This window comes from Panulirus ornatus, chromosome 58 (genome assembly GCF_036320965.1).
Source record: "Panulirus ornatus isolate Po-2019 chromosome 58, ASM3632096v1, whole genome shotgun sequence".
In the NCBI taxonomy this organism is placed as follows: Eukaryota; Metazoa; Arthropoda; class Malacostraca; order Decapoda; family Palinuridae; genus Panulirus; species Panulirus ornatus.
The window spans coordinates 7145209-7164814 of NC_092281.1; the positions used below are offsets into that span (position 1 = coordinate 7145209).

At 39.0% G+C, this 19606-nt stretch overlaps 1 protein-coding gene across 1 annotated transcript in view; it reads left to right on the top strand.

Annotated features, from left to right (window-relative positions):
- Positions 1-15455, top strand: part of LOC139766913 (adrenodoxin-like) — a 33696-nt gene extending 18241 nt beyond the window's left edge. The window contains exon 4 of the mRNA XM_071695947.1: positions 11032-15455. Within this exon, the coding sequence (XP_071552048.1) occupies positions 11032-11125 (94 nt within the window). The 3' untranslated portion in view covers positions 11126-15455. The remainder of the gene's footprint in view (positions 1-11031) is intronic.
- Positions 15456-19606: the final 4151 nt, after the last annotated feature.

Consider the following 19606-nt stretch of genomic DNA (forward strand, 5'->3'; position numbering starts at 1 on the left):
TGGTCTCATGGAGAGAATGAGTGAGGAAAGATTGACCAAGAGGATATATGTGTCAGAGGTGGAGGGAACGAGAAGTGGGAGACCAAATTGGAGGTGGAAAGATGGAGTGAAAAAGATTTTGAGTGATCGGGGCCTGAACATGCAGGAGGGTGAAAGGCATGCAAGGAATAGAGTGAATTGGAACGATGTGGTATGCTGGGGTCGACGTGCTGTCAATGGATTGAACCAGGGCATGTGAAGTGTCTGGGGTAAACCATAGAAAGTTCTGTGGGGCCTGGATGTGGAAAGGGAGCTGTGGTTTCGGTGCATTATTACATGACAGCTAGAGACTGAGTGTGAACGAATGGGGCCTCTGTTGTCTTCCTAGCACTACCTCGTGCACATGAGGGGGGGAGGGGGTTGTTATTTCATGTGTGGCAGGGTGGCAATGGGAATGAATAAAGGGAGACAGTATGAATTATGTACATGTGCATATATGTATATGTCTGTGTGTATATATATATATATATGTATACGTTGAGATGTATAGGTATGTATATTTGCGTGTATGGACGTGTATGTATATACATGTGTATGTGGGTGGGTTGGGCCATTCTTTCGTCTGTTTCCTTGCGCTACCTCGCTAACGCGGGAGACAGCGACAAAGCAAAATAAAAAAAAAGCTTAAAAAAAGATATGTTACTCAGTTTCTTTGTATTTTCTTATGATTGCAACTAATCACCAATGTTGAAGAAAGTTCAAAACTTTATTTTCCCATACACATTATTCATCCTCGATAAAAGGATGTAAGGCATGTGTACGTGTAGGAAGAGAGGAAAGTGATTGGTTCTCAGTGAATGTAGGTTTGCGGCAGGGGTGTGTGATGTCTCCATGGTTGTTTAATTTGTTTATGGATGGGGTTGTTAGGGAGGTAAATGCAAGAGTCCTGGAAAGAGGGGCAAGTATGAAGTCTGTTGGGGATGAGAGAGCTTGGGAAGTGAGTCAGTTGTTGTTCGCTGATGATACAGCGCTGGTGGCTGATTCATGTGAGAAACTGCAGAAGCTGGTGACTGAGTTTGGTAAAGTGTGTGGAAGAAGAAAGTTAAGAGTAAATGTGAATAAGAGCAAGGTTATTAGGTACAGTAGGGGTGAGGGTCAAGTCAATTGGGAGGTGAGTTTGAATGGAGAAAAACTGGAGGAAGTGAAGTGTTTTAGATATCTGGGAGTGGATCTGTCAGCGGATGGAACCATGGAAGCGGAAGTGGATCATAGGGTGGGGGAGGGGGCGAAAATTTTGGGAGCCTTGAAAAATGTGTGGAAGTCGAGAACATTATCTCGGAAAGCAAAAATGGGTATGTTTGAAGGAATAGTGGTTCCAACAATGTTGTATGGTTGCGAGGCGTGGGCTATGGATAGAGATGTGCGCAGGAGGATGGATGTGCTGGAAATGAGATGTTTGAGGACAATGTGTGGTGTGAGGTGGTTTGATCGAGTAAGTAACGTAAGGGTAAGAGAGATGTGTGGAAATAAAAAGAGCGTGGTTGAGAGAGCAGAAGAGGGTGTTTTGAAATGGTTTGGGCACATGGAGAGAATGAGTGAGGAAAGATTGACCAAGAGGATATATGTGTCGGAGGTGGAGGGAACGAGGAGAAGAGGGAGACCAAATTGGAGGTGGAAAGATGGAGTGAAAAAGATTTTGTGTGATCGGGGCCTGAACATGCAGGAGGGTGAAAGGAGGGCAAGGAATAGAGTGAATTGGAGCGATGTGGTATACAGGGGTTGACGTGCTGTCAGTGGATTGAATCAAGGCATGTGAAGCGTCTGGGGTAAACCATGGAAGGCTGTGTAGGTATGTATATTTGCGCGTGTGGACGTATGTACATGTGTATGGGGGGGGGGGTTTGGGCCATTTCTTTCGTCTGTTTCCTTGCGCTACCTCGCAGACGCGGGAGACAGCGACAAAGTATGAAAAAAAAAAAAAAAAAAAAAACATTATTCATGACTGGCCATCTCATTGTTTTAGTTACTTCTTGCTGTACAGTGCAACACACTGAAGAGACACATCCTATCTTGAACATTTTCCTCAATTATCTTATTGTTAACTATTTATTTTCATCAGTTCAGATTTCACTTTGTCTTGTGTGTATATAATATCACAATCATCATCTTTCCTTCAGTCATAACAAATCCAAGTTTCATATTTTAACAAAAAGCTTTTCACTTATCCAATAGCTTGTATAATTTCTCAGGTGCTGTAGAACATATTTATGTTTTCAGTCCTGTTCTCAGCCTCATATTAAGAAGAGATTTTCCTCCCAAATATGGTTATTGTAGCTTTACCTTCTTGTGTTATTATATAGGTAAAGAGATATGTCACTCAGATTCCTTTCATTTGTCCCTGCAGTACTCTGCAGCATAATGATTTAGTCTCATAGACTTAATATGAAAGCTATGTAACAGTTTATTTAGTGAACTCTGTGAGAGCTCTTTGTACTACATTAAAAGTAATCAGTGAAACCTTATAAAGCTACTTTACCACTATGCTGCTCCACATCTATGTGTGTTAAAATCAATACCAGATGCAAAAGCAAAGCTTCAAACATTTGATGAATAAATTCAGCATGTTAAGATGTCATGTGCATTATATGCTAATGCACCCTTCAATAGCTGCATCACTTTTGTAAGCAGTTTGCTCAACCAGTTACTATTGAATACTCATCTACAACACACTCTTTATACCGTATCCATAGTACCACTAACTGCATGTTATCTCAGTTACATTAGTACTACAGAGTAAACCCTCCAGGAGAGAAAAGAGACTGGCTGATTGGCAACATTATTACATAATTCTAAATTCCAACTGTACACTCACTCGATCCTTTTTCTTTACTGTTATAAAGTTCCTTTTTATTTGCTTGTAAAATTTTGTCACAAAGTTTCTTGATGTAGGCTTTTTGAAATACAACTAGCACCAAGCTGGATTATAAAGGAATATTATATCCTATAGGCTATTTATCTCTGGAAAACCTCCAAGAACTCAGGAATAATGTTAGTTTTGCAGCTCATCAAAGGATTTGTAGTCTTTGTTGAACTTGATAAGGTATTTGAAAACCAGGTGTTACTTCTGTATGATGATACTTTGAGAACTAGTTGTTTCTTTTGTATGATAACATCTTGAGAACTAGTTGTTCCTTGTGTATGGTAATATTTTTAGGGTGGATATTTTCTATTTCTTATGATGCACATGATAGCATTGTTGACACTATGGGAAGTATGGAAATGATATTTATTCACATATTTATATTGATTGCCATATTGTACCTGTGTGTGAAACACTTTTGTGTATCATCTGAGTATGATAAGAAATTTTGTAATGTGTGTGTGTGTGTGTGTGTGTGTGTGTGTGTGTGTGTGTGTGTGTAACATTTTTGCCTGGCTTTTACAAAGAGAAGTTGCATCATTACACCCAGTAATATTTCACTCTTTCTAATTCAGGTATATATATTGTATTTGTTTATTTATTCATGATTAACCCAGGACATGTTTCTTTAAAAAGTATAATATCTTTATATATTGGGGTTAAGGGAGAAAGAATATTTCCCACGTATTCCCTGCATGTCGTAAAAGGCAGCTAAAAGGGGAAGGAGCAGGGGGCTGGAAATCCTCTCCTTCCACTTTTAATTTTCCAAAAGAGGGAACAGAGAAGGTGGTTGAGAGAGCAGATGAGGGTGTGTTGAAATGGTTTGGACATATGGAGAGAATGAGTGAGGAAAGATTGACAAAGAGGATATATGTGGCAGAGGTGGAAGGAAAGAGGAGAAGCAGGAGACCAAATTGGAGGTGGATGGATGGAGTGAAAAAGATTTTAAACAATTGGGGTCTGAATATACAGAAGGGCGAGAGGCAGGCAAGGAATAGAGTGAATTGAAATGATGTGCTATATCGGGGTCAACGTGCTGTCAGTGGACTGAAGCAGGGCACGTGAAATGTCTAGGGTAAACCATGGAAAGGTCTGTGGGGCCTGGATATGGATAGAAAGATGTGGTTTCAGTGCATTACACATGACAGCTAGAGACTGAGTGTGAGCAAAAGTGGCTTTTTTTTTTTGTATGTTTTCTTGGCATATGTCTGTGTATGTGTATGTATATGCATGTATACACTGATATGTATATTTAAGTGCTTGTGTGTGGACGTTTATGTATATATATGTGTATATGAGTGGATGGGCCATCCTTCATCTGTTTCCTGGTGCAACCTTGCTGACATGGGAGACGTCAGTCAAGTATAATAAATGAATATATATAAATACATACACACACACACACTTCAGGCTAAGCCAGGCACCCATTTATCAAACAGCCTAGATGGAAGAATGATTGACTGGGATTGGCTGTGAGGCAACTGCTGCACCCTGGATCTGAACCCATGCGGGTCTGACTTTGGGTAGGCCTATGGTGACTCATGGTCAGTATGTACTACACCATGGAGACCCATGTGTAATTACCTGTCTTTGATTACTTATTTGCCTGTTTGTAATTACTTATGTGTACTTATTTGTATGAGAAGGGAGTTGTACACCTCTTAAATGTATGTATTCTGTCTGCATTTATCGTGTCCTCAGTCATTCTGTTCCATGTATCCACCACTCATACTTTAAGAGTATTTCTTTACATTATATTTAACGTTTCTTATTTAATTTTATGTTATGTCCTCAGGTTGCTCTATCCCTACATCTCTTGAAAAAGTGTTCTCTGTCCACATTGTTAATCTCTTAAAAACTTAAAGGTTGTGATCAGGGCACCCCTCACTCTTTTCTCTTTCATGTAGGCTAAATTTATAGCCTCCATCCTTTACCTGTGTCTTTGTTCTCTTAATTTTGGTACCATCTTTCTTGCCTTCCTCTTATCCTTCTTTATTAGCTCTTGGTACTTCTTTAGGTGCAGTGACTAAACCCAAGAGGCATGTTCTAATTTTGGTCTTATGTAGGATATGAATAGCTAGCTAAATATTTCCTAACCATAGACTTGAAAACTGCTCTGTTATTTGCTAGCAGATACTCTGTTTTCCTAACTGTTATCCAAGTATGGGACTGTGGCAATAGGTTAGTGATGAAGTTGATTCCCAAGTCCTTCTCACACATAGAATCATGAAGCTTATTTTCAGCTAGATGATAATACTCAAACTGAGGCTGTCTTTCACTTTGTCCTAGCCTCATTCCCTTACATTTGCTTAGGTTGAACTTTATCAACCATGTTTCAGACCAACTTTGGAGTGTTTTTAGTCCCTTTGGAAGTTGATGCAATCATCCTTGCTTTTCACTTTCCTCATGACCTTTCCATCATCTGCAAACATATTCAGGTAGGATTCCATACCTTCAGGCAAATCACTTACATAGATCAAGAAGGGTAATGGTACCAAAACTGAACCTTGTGGCACTCTGTTGGTTATCTGAACACATCTAGAAAAAGCTCCTCAAATGTAGGTCCTTTGTTATCTGTGTGTGTTGCTATCTATTTGTAGAGTGTGGGGAGGGATTTCTGCTTGTGGAGCCCGATCCTTTAAACTTTCTTTTGTATCATACAACTTTCTCTTTACATATGTAAGTGTGTATGTATTTATGTTTAATCACCTTTTTGTTTAGTATGGGGAGTGAGTCCCACACTCATTTCTTGTGGGTATGTGTGTGCTTTGCCATTTTCAAATAAGAGATGATTTTATGTTTGCATTTATATTGTATTCCTGTCCTAATATTTTGTACCCATTGTAATAGCGTAAAACTTTTACTGGTTACATCAACAAAAGATTCTTACATCGGAAAAAGTTAGATGTATGTATGTACAACTTTGGACTACCATATGAGTATTAACCTTTAACTACTGAAGGTAAACTGTATGCCTATATCAGGGAATGTAATATATCACTGCCTGTAGAGAGCATTTTATGTTTTGTTTTTTGAATGTCAGGTGATTTTGATATGATCCTCATCATTGAATTCTTTGACATTGTGAACCAAGGAAGACTACAATACTTTCATATGTTACTTAGCACCTCAAGTATAGTTAGAGTGTTGTAGCTGGCCTGATCTCTAAATTCTCCTGACCTAACCCTGCCCTTACTTTAGCCATGTTAAAACAAGGGAAAGAGACTTTTATTTTCAGGACACAAAAGTTGTTCTGAGTTTAATGAGATCAGGACTTTAACTATACCTAATATGTACTTACTTAAAGTTGCTAGTTTTCTTAGAGATCTCTTCTTTTTATATTTATCGTAGTAGTTAGGGAGAATTTTTCATTTTGATTGAACAGATGATTTCTCCATGTTAAAATTTTGAATAATAATCTAGTGTATCCTGACTGTATAAATACAGCAATTTTCATTGTGTATTAGTATCATTTTAACCGAAGATGATTTATATATAAAGATGAAAATTGACTGGGCTATGGGGTAAATTCATTTGGTTCTCGGACATCACCATACATGTAAAAATGCCACTGCTGAAAAATTTTTTATACAACTAATATCAAATCTATATGTTTGAATTTCCCACTCTTAAGTGTGGTAATGAAAAGGTATCTTGATGTCACAGATCAATAAGAAGTGTCCATAAATATAGCACAACATCCATTCTGCCTTGGACAGTATTGAAAGTTTCATATGATATAACCATGAAAAATTTTTGTAAAAAGGTTCTACTGAAACAACTGCCTTTTGATTTAGGATACATGTAATACATTTAAAGAATCATTGTCAATTATGTGGTTACTGTTTCAGAATCTTAGAGTTAATGGTATTAATGTGTCAGAAATCACATTTTTCTTTAGGGGTTATTTCATGATACACAGAGTGTATCCAAAACATCAAAAACTATGGAACCCTTCTGAGAAAGGTAGAAGGGTGCAAAACAACTTACCAGATTTCCTCCAGTGAAAGAACCTGAGTAGGGTAAGGTACAGACCGATTTCTCACAACTTTGCTCCAACATAAAGCTCAAGTCAAACCAAATAATGTCAGAAATCCACATACAAGAATAAAGAACACTTAATGATATACATGTCACCTTTGCATAGGGCATTTTCTAATCTTTTTGTATCAGTCCAAATTGTTTAATATCTGCTATCAGATCAAGTTCTTGAGACATATACTATAATCACAACTGGAAAAGGTCATGGGAACAGGGTGTGCAAATATACTGTTTCTTCAGCAAACTTGGTGAAGACCAAAGGTTTCTAAGAGATACAAGTAGGCAAGGATGAAACTCTCTTGATGAAAACTTCCCAAACTGAGAGAAAAATCTACATTTAGATGTAACAGATTTAAACTGAGATTTGTTATTATAAACCTGTAACGATATTGTAAAAGACTAATGCATGAAAGCTTCCACTGGGTTGTGGTGAAAAAAGGCAACCAGTTTATGGAAGGAAGGACTGGAGAAATAAATCTTAAACCAGGCCTGAGAAAAAAAGACAGAAAGGAGTTTTCAAGGGCATTCTCAAGAGGCAACAGGTCTGCAAGCCTTGTCTGAAGGAGATCTTTAAGTTCTCTAGTGCTTGGTGTCACACTTGAAGACAACAGACGCACCATCAAAGACATTAGCTGTCTGTGCAAAGACTTATCCGGTCACATCAACATAGCTGAGCTCAACGAAGTCATCAAAGCGTTGAACCTCACACTGGCCTGGTGGATGAGGAAAGTCGAATCACTGACTGACACTCTGACTGTGCACTGCTGGATTTCTGATGCCCTTTTGGGAAGAAATAGGCTTAAGACCAAGGCAGCAAGTGAAATGCTCCTCTGGAGGAAAGTGGGAATAGTGCTGTCGCTGGTTAGAGTGTATAGCCTTCAAATGTTGCCTACTCTCATGACTTCTATTAACAACTAGGCGGATGATCTGCTGACACGCGTACTGCAATGATGGTTGAAGGTATAGCAGCCAGCCTCCCAGCTGCACAACCTATGTGTGCAGCTGGGGTAGATGTGGCCAAATCAAGCCCCACAGAGTTTTCCTTGGTTTCCCTCAACTGCTTTATATACCCTAGTTTAGCCCACTTTAAGCACATCATCCCCTGTAAAGCTATTGCTCCTTTTCACTTTATTCCTTGTATGCCTCACATCATCCTGCATATTTAGGCCCTGAATCTTTGAAACATGGTTCCCCCCTTTTCCCTGTTTCCTCCCTTTCTGGCATGCAAACCCTCTCAGTCATCCTCTCTTCACTCAACCTTTCCATATGGCCACACCATATCAGCACATTCTCCAGCTCCAGCTATGTCATACATACTCCTCCTACTACTACACCTCTCCCTTACCTTATTCTCATTCAATCAACCCTTTTCACATGAAATGATTTCTCATACATTCACAGTTTCCCATTAGTGAAGTAGCTGGTATGTGTAATGCACTGAAACCATAGCTCCCAATCCATAACGAGACCCTGCAGACCTTTCTATGGTTTTGTCTGACTTCTTCGTATGCCTTGGTCCTGTCCATTTACAGCACATCAACCCTGTAGACCAACTCACTCTACCTTGTACACGCCTTCTACCCTTGTGCTTTCTAAACCTTTTTCACTCCATCACTCCTTGTCCAATTTTGTCCTTGCCCTCTCAGGTCACCTCCACTTCTGACCTCTCCTCACCCATTTTCTCCATGTGTTTAAGCATTTTGTTACACCCTCTTCAGCTCTCTCAATTATACTCTTTTTATTACCAAACTTCCCTCCTACTTTACTGAATCGACCCTCCCCACACCACATACTGTCTTCAAGCACTTTTTTCCCAGTACATTCATTCTCTTCTGTACATTCTTATCCAAAGCCCATACCACACATTCATACAACACTGCTGAAACTAACTATTTATTCAAACATGCCCATCTTTGCACTCCTACTTAGCAACCTTTCTTTCCATACATTCCGCATTGCTCCCACGACCTTTTTCCCCCTCCCCACCCTATGACTCCCTTCCATTCCCATGATGCCACTTGCTGCCTTGTCAACTTCCAGATATATGAAACACCTCACGTCTCTAAGATTTCTCCATTCTAATTCACACTCCAATTAGCCTTTCTCTCTCTCTCCACTGCTAAACCTAATAACCTTGCTTTTATTAATATTTACCCCAACTTGGTCATTTCACACATTCTTTCAAACTCAGTGACGAACTTCTGCTGTGAGACTTTGTTCCACGTAGGAGTAGGGTAAGGTGAGCTCCTTTTGGGCAGGAAGGTCCCCTAAAATGCTCTTTTTTTTTGTACGGGTCATTTGACAATTCAGATCAAGACTTGAGAATAAGTAATCATTGGGACCAAGCAGTGTTAGGATTTTGGATTTTGATGGATGTAAAAAACATGAGCATATGTATTATGGTTTGAATTTATTGTAACCTTAACAGGGTGATTTGTATAGCTGTTAGAAATTTAACTGTTATTTTTCTGCTATACAGTGAAGTCCTGGTTATCTAGATGCAGATCATTTGGATCTTCGGATGGAAAAGACAAAAATGTCCTGATACTTCTTGGTCAGCCAGCATATGCTGGTTTACTTAGATGAATCCAGAAATTATAGTAGAGTACAATAGTTATTAGAAAAAAATGATTTGTTGAATACAGGGTATTTATTTCATATCCCAATCTCAACTATAACATGATTATGACGCTGTATATTTTATACAGCATTACATATCCAGAACATAACAAGAGGCACTTTATTGCATAATACCCAAACTCAGGTTAGATTTAAGGCATGGAAGGAACACTAAAGAGCCAATTAATTTATGAAAGCTCTCATCATTCAGCATTCCTGAGTTACAGCACCGAGAAAAACTGAAAAACTTTCCTAGTTAATGTACAAATTTATGCTGTTATGTCCCCCTAATCGGATGAGTTTGTAACTTCAACAGGCGATATGCACGGTGTAAGTATGAAATTTCTGTCATGAATTCTTAAGTTATGATGATAACAAGAATGTGTCTACAGACAAACAGACATAGCATTGTTTACAATGACCTGTACACATTGTGTATGTAATCAATGTGATATGTTATATTTATGTCTAAAGGAAAGCTTCAGTTGTAGTCAGCCTTACAATTATCTCATTACTAAGAGTAAATATGCTTTTGCTAAGGAATGAATTATTGAAAAAATGATTGAGAGAAAGAAATGTAGAAGGCAAGGAAAGAAGTTCTAGAAGCTTAGATCAGTGCATAAGAAAGTGGAGAATACAGAAAATACTGGTCTCCCTCATTGATACCAATGGTCAAGTTCCTGAAAGAGGTTGGTATAAATGTATTCAGCATGAGTGAATGCATTCTTCCATTGTGAATTAAGGGTTACGTGATCAGCCAATGCCAGTCCTCCTCTTGATGAATCTTTTGTATTGTATTAACTTTTATTTTCATTGTTCCATCTCCCCCATGACTATGTTGTTTGTTCCCTGTGTTTGCCTCTAAAACATGCTGCTCTTACCTTGTACCAGCCATAGAGTGATCCAGTAGTAGCTGGGTATTCTCTGATTGGTTACATCAATTTGTGCAAAAGTTTGGCTGCATAAACTGTTGGAAAATAAATGTCTCTTATTGTCAAATGTATGCTCAGCTGCATAAATGTGAACCCTATTCCAGTAAAAGTAAGTTTTGGGTAGTAAAGAAAAGATCAGAATCGTATGAATTCAGCATGTTGATTTTGTGTAAACAAAGGAGACTAGAAGTGTTCATCACATGTATTTAATGTATTATCATGTAGGTATTTTCTCATACCATCTTAACTTTAAAAAAAAAACATTTTTTAGAATTTATCTGTAAAGTCACTGTTGTTTACATCAGTTGCATCTGATATTTCTATTTGCCTTCCAGTCTTTGTGGGTGACACAAGTTATTCTGTCACTTACACTCTATAGATATTCCAGTAGCATGTACATACCAGTTACCTCAGTAGTGTTTATTCGCTTTTCAGTCTTTGTAAGTTATTCAAATGTCTCTGGCATATTTACATTTATAATTATTCTACTCTGAGGACTATATCACAGTTAATGATTCAAAATCATGTACCTCTCTCCAGGTCACGTTTGGGTTGTCAGGTGTGTTTAACGAAGAAGTTGAATGGGACTACAGTGAAGGTTCCTGAAGGCACTGCTGATGCTCGTGGCATGTAGCATCAAGAACTGTGTATGAAGTCAACCTTTTTTTATTAAGGCTAAATGAATATTAGAAAAGCCCTAATAGATTAAAGATATTTTTTCTTGTATATACTCTAATATAAATAGATGATTATTATTTTCACATAGGGTGTAAATTCATTTGTTGTATTTTGTGAGATATTGTTAAAGAGATCAAGGTTGATGAAAGGATTGTTTTTAGTCTTAACGCATCTCAAAGGCATAGACATTTAAAAGCAGAGAAATTTTAAGATAGACATCTTATCCAGACGCATGAAAAACCTGTGATTTACTCGAAACAACTGCTCTACCACACTTGACTCCCAGTTACACTTGCAACTCAAATAAAACTTCAAAGAACTCTCATGCAACAGGCCCTGACAAATTATAAAACTTATCCTTAAAACACTTGAGCCCAGTGCCATTCAAGCACTTATATATATCTTAAACCACTCTTGGTTACACATAATAATTCCACACATGTGGAAATCTGTCAATAAGTACCTATCCATAAACTCTCTGAACCATCTAACTCCCCTTCCTCATAATCCCCCCAATATTACTGCTATCATCTGTATCCAGACATCCTGAAAACGTTGTCCTTTACGGTGTCAACTAGATTATCCCACTCTCACCCTCACAACATTACTGTAGACCTAATAAATCTAATACCACACTGCACACAAATCTTACACAATGCATCCTGGATGGTTTCAACGAACCTCAAACCCCCTCCTGCATAGTACTAGTGGACACACATCAACAGGGCATTCAACACCATCCACTTACATATCTTACAAAAAATACCTGACATCATCTTACACAATGAAGACAGAAAATGGTTAGCCAGCTTCATAGTTGGCCTCCCATGCAGAGTGATTAACAAAGGCTTCACCTCTAAAATCTTAAAGATCTGCAAATGAAGTTCTCATAAAGAAGTATCATCAGCACACTTCAAATTTCTTCCGATATACCTTATCAATCCTTGTAAGATCACACTCTGAAAGTTTCCTCATATGCCCCCTGAAACTGCTCAAGCAACAACAAACATGCAACACTACATCATACAACTAGATCCCTGGCTCACATAAAACAGAATGTCTACTCCCAACAGAAATCCATCACTAATGTCTTAACCTCTCACAGAACTGAATCAGCATGCACCCTCACATCACAGTGAATGGAAAACCACTCCCACTTAACAAAACCCCATTCATCTTGTGGATATCACTTATGACAGACAAAACAATCACAACCCACATCACAAAATTCAACACAAAGGCCAGGACCCAATAAAACACTTGGAGAACACTTAGTGGTACCAGATTTCGATAAAATAATCCCTTGAATCCTTTACAAACAAAGCATCCTCTTCACCCTAAACTAAGCATTGCCTGTCATCCATCCTGTCAAAATCAAATGTAAGTAATCTGCAAACTACACAACACAGAGCACCCAGAACAGTCATCAGCACCACAGTGAAGCAGAAATGCTTATAATATGGTTGCACTTCAATATGCATGGCATTCAGTTTTACAACTCCACAAGATCCATCCAATCAAACCTCTTGATAATCAACCACCAACCAAGTAGAAATATAAATCTTGTCCCTACTTCACATTTCAGCAACCTATATCTACAGAACCCCCCTTCCCAACATAGCACTGCAAATCATGTACACACCATGATTATGCAACAAGGATTAAACAACAATCATCCCAACCCAGTTTTACACAACACTCCAGCAAAGATACAACCAACTGAAATCACAATCCCCAGACGTATGTAAGAGTTACCCTTCTTTGTTAATGTCATGGACGCACCTAGCTTTCCAGGACTACAAATACCGATTCATCATATCACAGGAACCAAGAAGCCCAATATATTGTTCTGAAACAAGAACAGTTTATCTTCAACCGTCTGGTGCTTCCCTCACAAAGACACATATAACATTACCAAACTTTTTGACTTGTGGTCCCAGCTGATGGATGTGGCCAACTTCTTTAGCACTGCAGATCCCCCATAGAATAGGGATCCGGGAAGGGAAGGTATGGTAAGGTACTGTGTGTATTGTCATTTTCCATGAATACTGAAATAATTCCCTACAAACTGATAGCATAATTCATGATAAGTGAATTTCATTATTTTCATATCATGGTAAAAAAAAAAAGTCAATACTAATAATGCATGATAAAGGAACATGCCCTCCGTCCTCTAATTTTTTGCCTGCGGGTGCCCAATGTTTTTCATAATTAATGATGAGTTTCAGTAATTCATAATACAGTATTTTCAAAGAGTCATGCTTATATGATGATAATCTTTAAGTAGTATTTGTTATGCAAATATGTTAAACAGGTTATTAAGTTTTTCTGTTCACTGGAGTGACTTAGTAATGATGAAATACTTGAGAGTTGGGATGATTATCACCAGTGTACTATTGCATGCCAGATGCTGTATTTGTTGCCTGTATCATGAATCTTAGGATGTTTTATTATAATTTTCCTCCACACGAATGAACTTTTATGATATACAAGCGTCACAAATCTGTAAGAAAGCATTTATCTTTTAATATCTAGTCTTTTTTCCACGAGCCTACTGTTTATCCGATAACTTAAGCAGGAAGGGGGTATTGAGATAAGTTACTGATCCATGCTTGTATTAAAGGCTAATAGATTCAAGCTGGATAACACTGATACTGAAGAATGTTTAGAAAGGAAATTAAAAAAAATAAATTGAAGGCCTGTAATTGAATGTATTGTGTGGCGAGGTGGCGATGGGAATGAATAAAGGCAGACTGTATGAATTACGTGCATGTGTATATATGTATATGTCTGTGTGTGCATATATTTGTATACGTTGAGATGTATAGGTATGTATATTTGCATGTGTGGATGTGTATGTATATACATGTGTATGTGGTAGGGTTGGGCCATTCTTCCGTTTGTTTCCTTGTGCTACCTCGCTAACGCGGGAGACAGCGACAAAGCAAAAATAAATAAATAAATAAAATATATATTTTTTTTTATACTTTGTCGCTGTCTCCCATGTTAGCAAGGTAGTACAAGGAAACAGACGAAAGAATGGCCCAACCCACCCACATACACATGTATATACATAAATGCCCACACATGCACATATACATACCTATACATTTCAACGTATACATACATATACATACACAGGTATATACATATATACACATATACATATTCATACATGCTGCCTTCATCCATTCCTGCTGCCACCCCACCACACGTGAAATGGCACCCCCTCCCCCACATGTGTGCGAGTAGTGCTAGGAAAAAACAACAAAGGCCACATTTGTTGTTTCCACATCCAGGCCCTACAAAACTTTCCATGGTTTACCCCAGACACTTCACTTGCCTTGGTTCAATCCATTGACAGCACGTCGATCCCGGTATACCACATCGTTCCAATTCTCTGTATTCCTTGCATGCCTTTCACCCTCTTGTATGTTCAGGCCCTGATCGCTCAAAATCTTGTTCACTCCATGTGAACATATGGACATGTTTGATTGAGTAAGTAATGAAAGGGTAAGGGAGATGTGTGGAAATAAAAAGAGTGTGGTTGAGAGAGCAGAAGAGGGCGTGTTGAAATGGTTTGGACACATGAAGAGAATGAGTGAGGAAAGATTGACCAAGAGGATGTATGTGTCAAAGGTGGAGGGAACAAGAAGTGGGAGACCAAATTGGAGGTGGAGGGATGGAGTGAAAAAGATTTTTAGTGATTGGGGACTGAACATACAGGACGGTGAAAGGTGTGCAAGGAATAGAGCGAATTGGAATGATGTGGTATACTGGGGTCAACATGCTGTCAATGGATTGTACCAGGTCATGTGAAGCATCTGGGTTAAACCATGGAAAGGTCTGTGCTGCCTGGATGTGGCAAGGGAGCTGTGGTTTCGGTGCATTACACATGACAACTAGAGACTGAGTGTGATGAATGTGGCCTTTTTGTGTGTTCCTGGCACTGCCTCAATGAAGGGGGGGGGGTGGATGCTATTTCGTGTGTGGCGGGCTGGTGATGGGAATGGATGAAGGCAACACGTATGGATATGTACATGTGTATATATGTATATGTATGTATACATTGAAATGTATATGTGCGTATGTGGGCGTTTATGTATATATATGTGTATGTGGGTAGGTTCGGCCATTCCTCGTCTGTTCCCTTGCTCTACCTCGCTGATGCTGGAGACAGTGGTTAAGTATAATAAAAGAAAAGATAAATATATTGTTGTTTTGTATGTGCAAGGTATAAGAAAAAATGTGATATTTTATGACAAAATCATTATTCTGTAACGAAATATTGGTTTGTTTCATTTCAAGTTCGTATCCCATCTAACAAGGGTTTTGGTTCAATGAGGTCTTGATCATAACAACAAAAATGGAAATCTACAAGACAATCCCTTCCATCAAAGGGTAATGAATTGAAAAAGAATTGTCAGTAACCAATAGTTTGCAGTGGATAAGGACTACATTTGGATTGCTGGAACTGTGATGACTAGATTTGTGCCAAAAAAAAAAGGAGTCATACAAATATTGAAGTAAAACAGTGCATGGTAGACAAAGAAGTAGAGGATATGTGGATCAGATGTTTGCATTGAAGAATGTGTGAGAAAAACTTTGGAAAGCAAATGGATCTGTATGTAGCATTTATGGATCTGGAGAAGGCTTATAATAGGGTTGATAGAGATGCTGTGAAAGGTCTTAGAAGTATATGGCGTAGGAGGTAAGTTGCTAGAAGCAATGAAAAATTTTTACCATGGATTTAAGGCATGTGTACAAGTAGGAAGAGAGGAGAGTGACTGGTTCCCAGTGAATGTTGGTCTGCGGCCGGGAATGTGTGACGTCTCCATGGACATTTAATTTGTTTATGGATGGGGTGGTTAGTGAGGTAAATGCAAAAGAGTTTTGGAGAGAAGGGTGAGTATGCAGTCTGTTGGGATGAGAGGGCCTAGGAAGGGAGTCAGTTGTTGTTCGCCAATGATACAGATCTAGTGGCTGATTTGAGTGAGAACTGCAGAAGTTGGTGACTGAGTTTGGAAAAGTGTGTGAAAGGAGAAAGTTGAGGGTAAATGTGAATAAGAGCAAGGTTATTATTGGGAGGTAAGTTTGAATGGAGAAAAACTGGAGGAAGTGAAATGTTTTAGTTATCTGGGAGTGGACTTGGCAGTGAATGGAACCATGGAAGTGGAAGCGAGTCACAGGGTGAGGGAGGGGCTGAAGGCTCTGGGAGCAATGAAGAATGTGTGGAAGGAGAACACATTATCTTGAAGAGCAAAAAGGGGTATGTTTGAAGGAGGAACAGTAGTTTCAACAATATTATATGGTTGCAAGGCAAGGGCTATAGATAGGGTTTTAAGGAGGAGGGTGGATGTGTTGGAAACGAAAGGTTTGAGGACAATATGTGGTGTGAGAAGGTTTGATTAAGTAATGAAAGGGTGAGAGAGATGTGGTTGAGAGAGCAGAAGAGGGGGTGTTGAAATGGTTTGGACATATGGAGAGAATGAGTGAGGAGAGACTGACAAAGAGGATATATGTATCAGAGGTGGAGGAAACAAGGAGAACCTGGAGACCAAATTGGAGATGGAAGGATGGAGTGAAAAAGATTTTGAGCATTAAGGGCTTGAACATACAGGAGGGTGAGAAGCGTGAAAGGAAGGGTGAATTAGAACGATGTGAGATACCGAAGTCAACGTGCTGTCAATGCATTGAACCAGGGCTTGTGAAACGTCTGGGCTAAACCATGGAAAGGCCTATAGGACCTGGATGTAGATAGGGAGCTGTGGTTTCAGTGCATTACACATGACAGCTAGATACTGAGTGTGAACGAATGTGGCTTTTTTGTCTCCTATCCTGGCGCTACCTCGCTTAAGCAGGGGCAGCAATGCAGTTTCCTGTTGGGAGGGGTATCGCCAGGAATGGATGAAGGCAAGCAAGTATGAATATGTACATGTGTATATATGTATATGTCTGTGTATGTATATGCTGATATATGTATGTATGTATATGCTGATATATGACTTCCGTCCATTTCTAGATCCGACCGGTAGGTCAGAGCGGAACTCGGACGTATGTCAGGGAGCACTTGTGTGTGTTTGTCCTCTTTTGATGAAAGTTTGATGTAACACCTGCCAATTGTATATGTGTATGTATATCAGAATGTCCCCATTGTTTGAGATCTGTAAGGCGTTGAGGGGAAGGGAATGGCACTGCAGCTCCGGTGTTCAGTGTTCAAAACAACGGAGCTACCTTGTCTGCTATATATATATATATATATATATATATATATATATATATATATATATATATATATATATTATCCCTGGGGATAGGGGATTAAGAATACTTCCCACGTATTCCCTGCGTGTCGTAGAAGGCGACTAAAAGGGGAGGGAGCGGGGGGCTGGAAATCCTCCCCTCTCGTTTTTTTTTAATTTTCCAAAAGAAGGAACAGAGGGGGCCAGGTGAGGATATTCCGAAAAAGGCCCAGTCCTCTGTTCTTAACGCTACCTCGCTAATGCGGGAAATGGCGAATAGTTTGAAAAAAAAAAAAAAAAAAAAAATATATATATATATATATATATATATATATATATATATATATATATATATATATATATATATATATATATATATATGCTTATCTATCCACCCGTATATGCTTTCAATCAAAACCAGTCCATCTTTCTTAACCAGACATGCCCAAGTTGATGAGTAAAGTGCATATGCGTACAAACCAATATCTCTGACAAACGTGGAATAGAAAAGGATGCAGAAGATAAATCAGAAAAAATCTGGATGATTTGACCTGCAACGGAGACACCACATCGCTTCCTTATGAATCACAAAGTGTCCGGCCAGCGGGGTTTCTTAGGGCGTTAAACGGTCTCTGGAGATGTTAATGGAGAGCTACTCTTACCCGTCTTATATGGGGATGGCCACAAAAATCCCGTTTTCTACTTCCTTTCACATCAATAGACGCCACATGTTCCCGAAGTAATTTGTGCGCCATTTCCCACTCCCCTGCTTTCGTTATGAATATTTAGTCTTTTGCATCTTGAGATGGTTACCTGTTGATGTTTGTTATGCCGATAATATGTTAGTATTCTGTACAGTACAGTGGCGGCGGCACGGGTGGTGGCCTCAGCCCCCTCCCCCCACTTTGAAAAGTTGGGGTGGAGGGGGGGGGGCCTCAGCCCTCATTTTGTTTAGACTCACTTGTACAGAACTGCAGTGGGCTGCATCGTCGCCTTCAGCATTTGCTCAAGTGAGTTCCCCCCTCCACCCCCACCCCAACACACACACACACACACACACACACACACACTTTTTCGAAGCTCCCTACTCTATGTGATAATGATAATATCATCACTATTAGGATGTGATTCTGTCTTGATTATCTTTCTACAGCTGTGACTCTACATTATTATTAGTAGCAATATTATTATCCTCAGAATTAGCATCAACAGCAACGGCTCATCTCGTGAAAACATTTAGTTTGGTAAGGCGAACTCTCCTCTTCTTTGTGCTTCATCTTTTCATTAAGATCGATAATTCATAGGAAAAAGCTCACAGGTTACAGAAAATATATATATGAACTTCCTGTGACATTTTTCAATTAAATCACCAATAATGTTATGTGGAATTTCTAAATATTTCTCAGGTACGGATTCAGTGAATAATGTATTTACAGAATGGAACCAGACACTTCTATGGAAAATATGAGTAAGTTATCAGAATGATAAAACAATGCTGCGTGTCTAGTCATTTGTCCATTCTTCACCCTCCTGATCCTCTTCAACCTGTGTACATTATCTATACTGCACTATACTAATTACACATACGATGCCTTGTGACTGATTTGAATATGGAGCCGTAACCGCTCCATCGAACCTCTGTCATCTGCATCAAGATCTTTCTTTCACTCCTTTATCCCTTTTCTTTACCTTTTTATTCCCTTGTTTCACCTGTTCGCGCTATCATGATATTCAAAACTCGGCAACAAAATATCAAATATCAATCGGTGAAAAATAACTGATCGAGAATGACAATATAACATGCACGTTTTTCGGTAATTTTTCTTTGCAGACGACAATTTGCGTTTAAATGATTTTTCCAATCAAAATTCTTATGCATTTTGTTTGTCAACATACTCTCTCTACATGCTGTGCCAATCTGTTGTACTCTTGGCTGATGTGCCGGAGGGAGTATTGGTTGGAGATGAGCCTTCTACTTTACTATCCTGTCTCCATCTATATCGGTGGATGTGGAGGCCTTCTACTTTACTATCATGCCTCCATCTATAGTGGGGGCTGAAGAGGAGCTTTCTGCTTTACTATCCTGTCTCCATCTATATAGTGGTGGGTGGGGAGAATCTTCTACTTTACTATCCTCACTCCATATACAGTGGTGAGTAGGAAGGAGCTTTCTGCTTCACTGACTTCATCTGCAT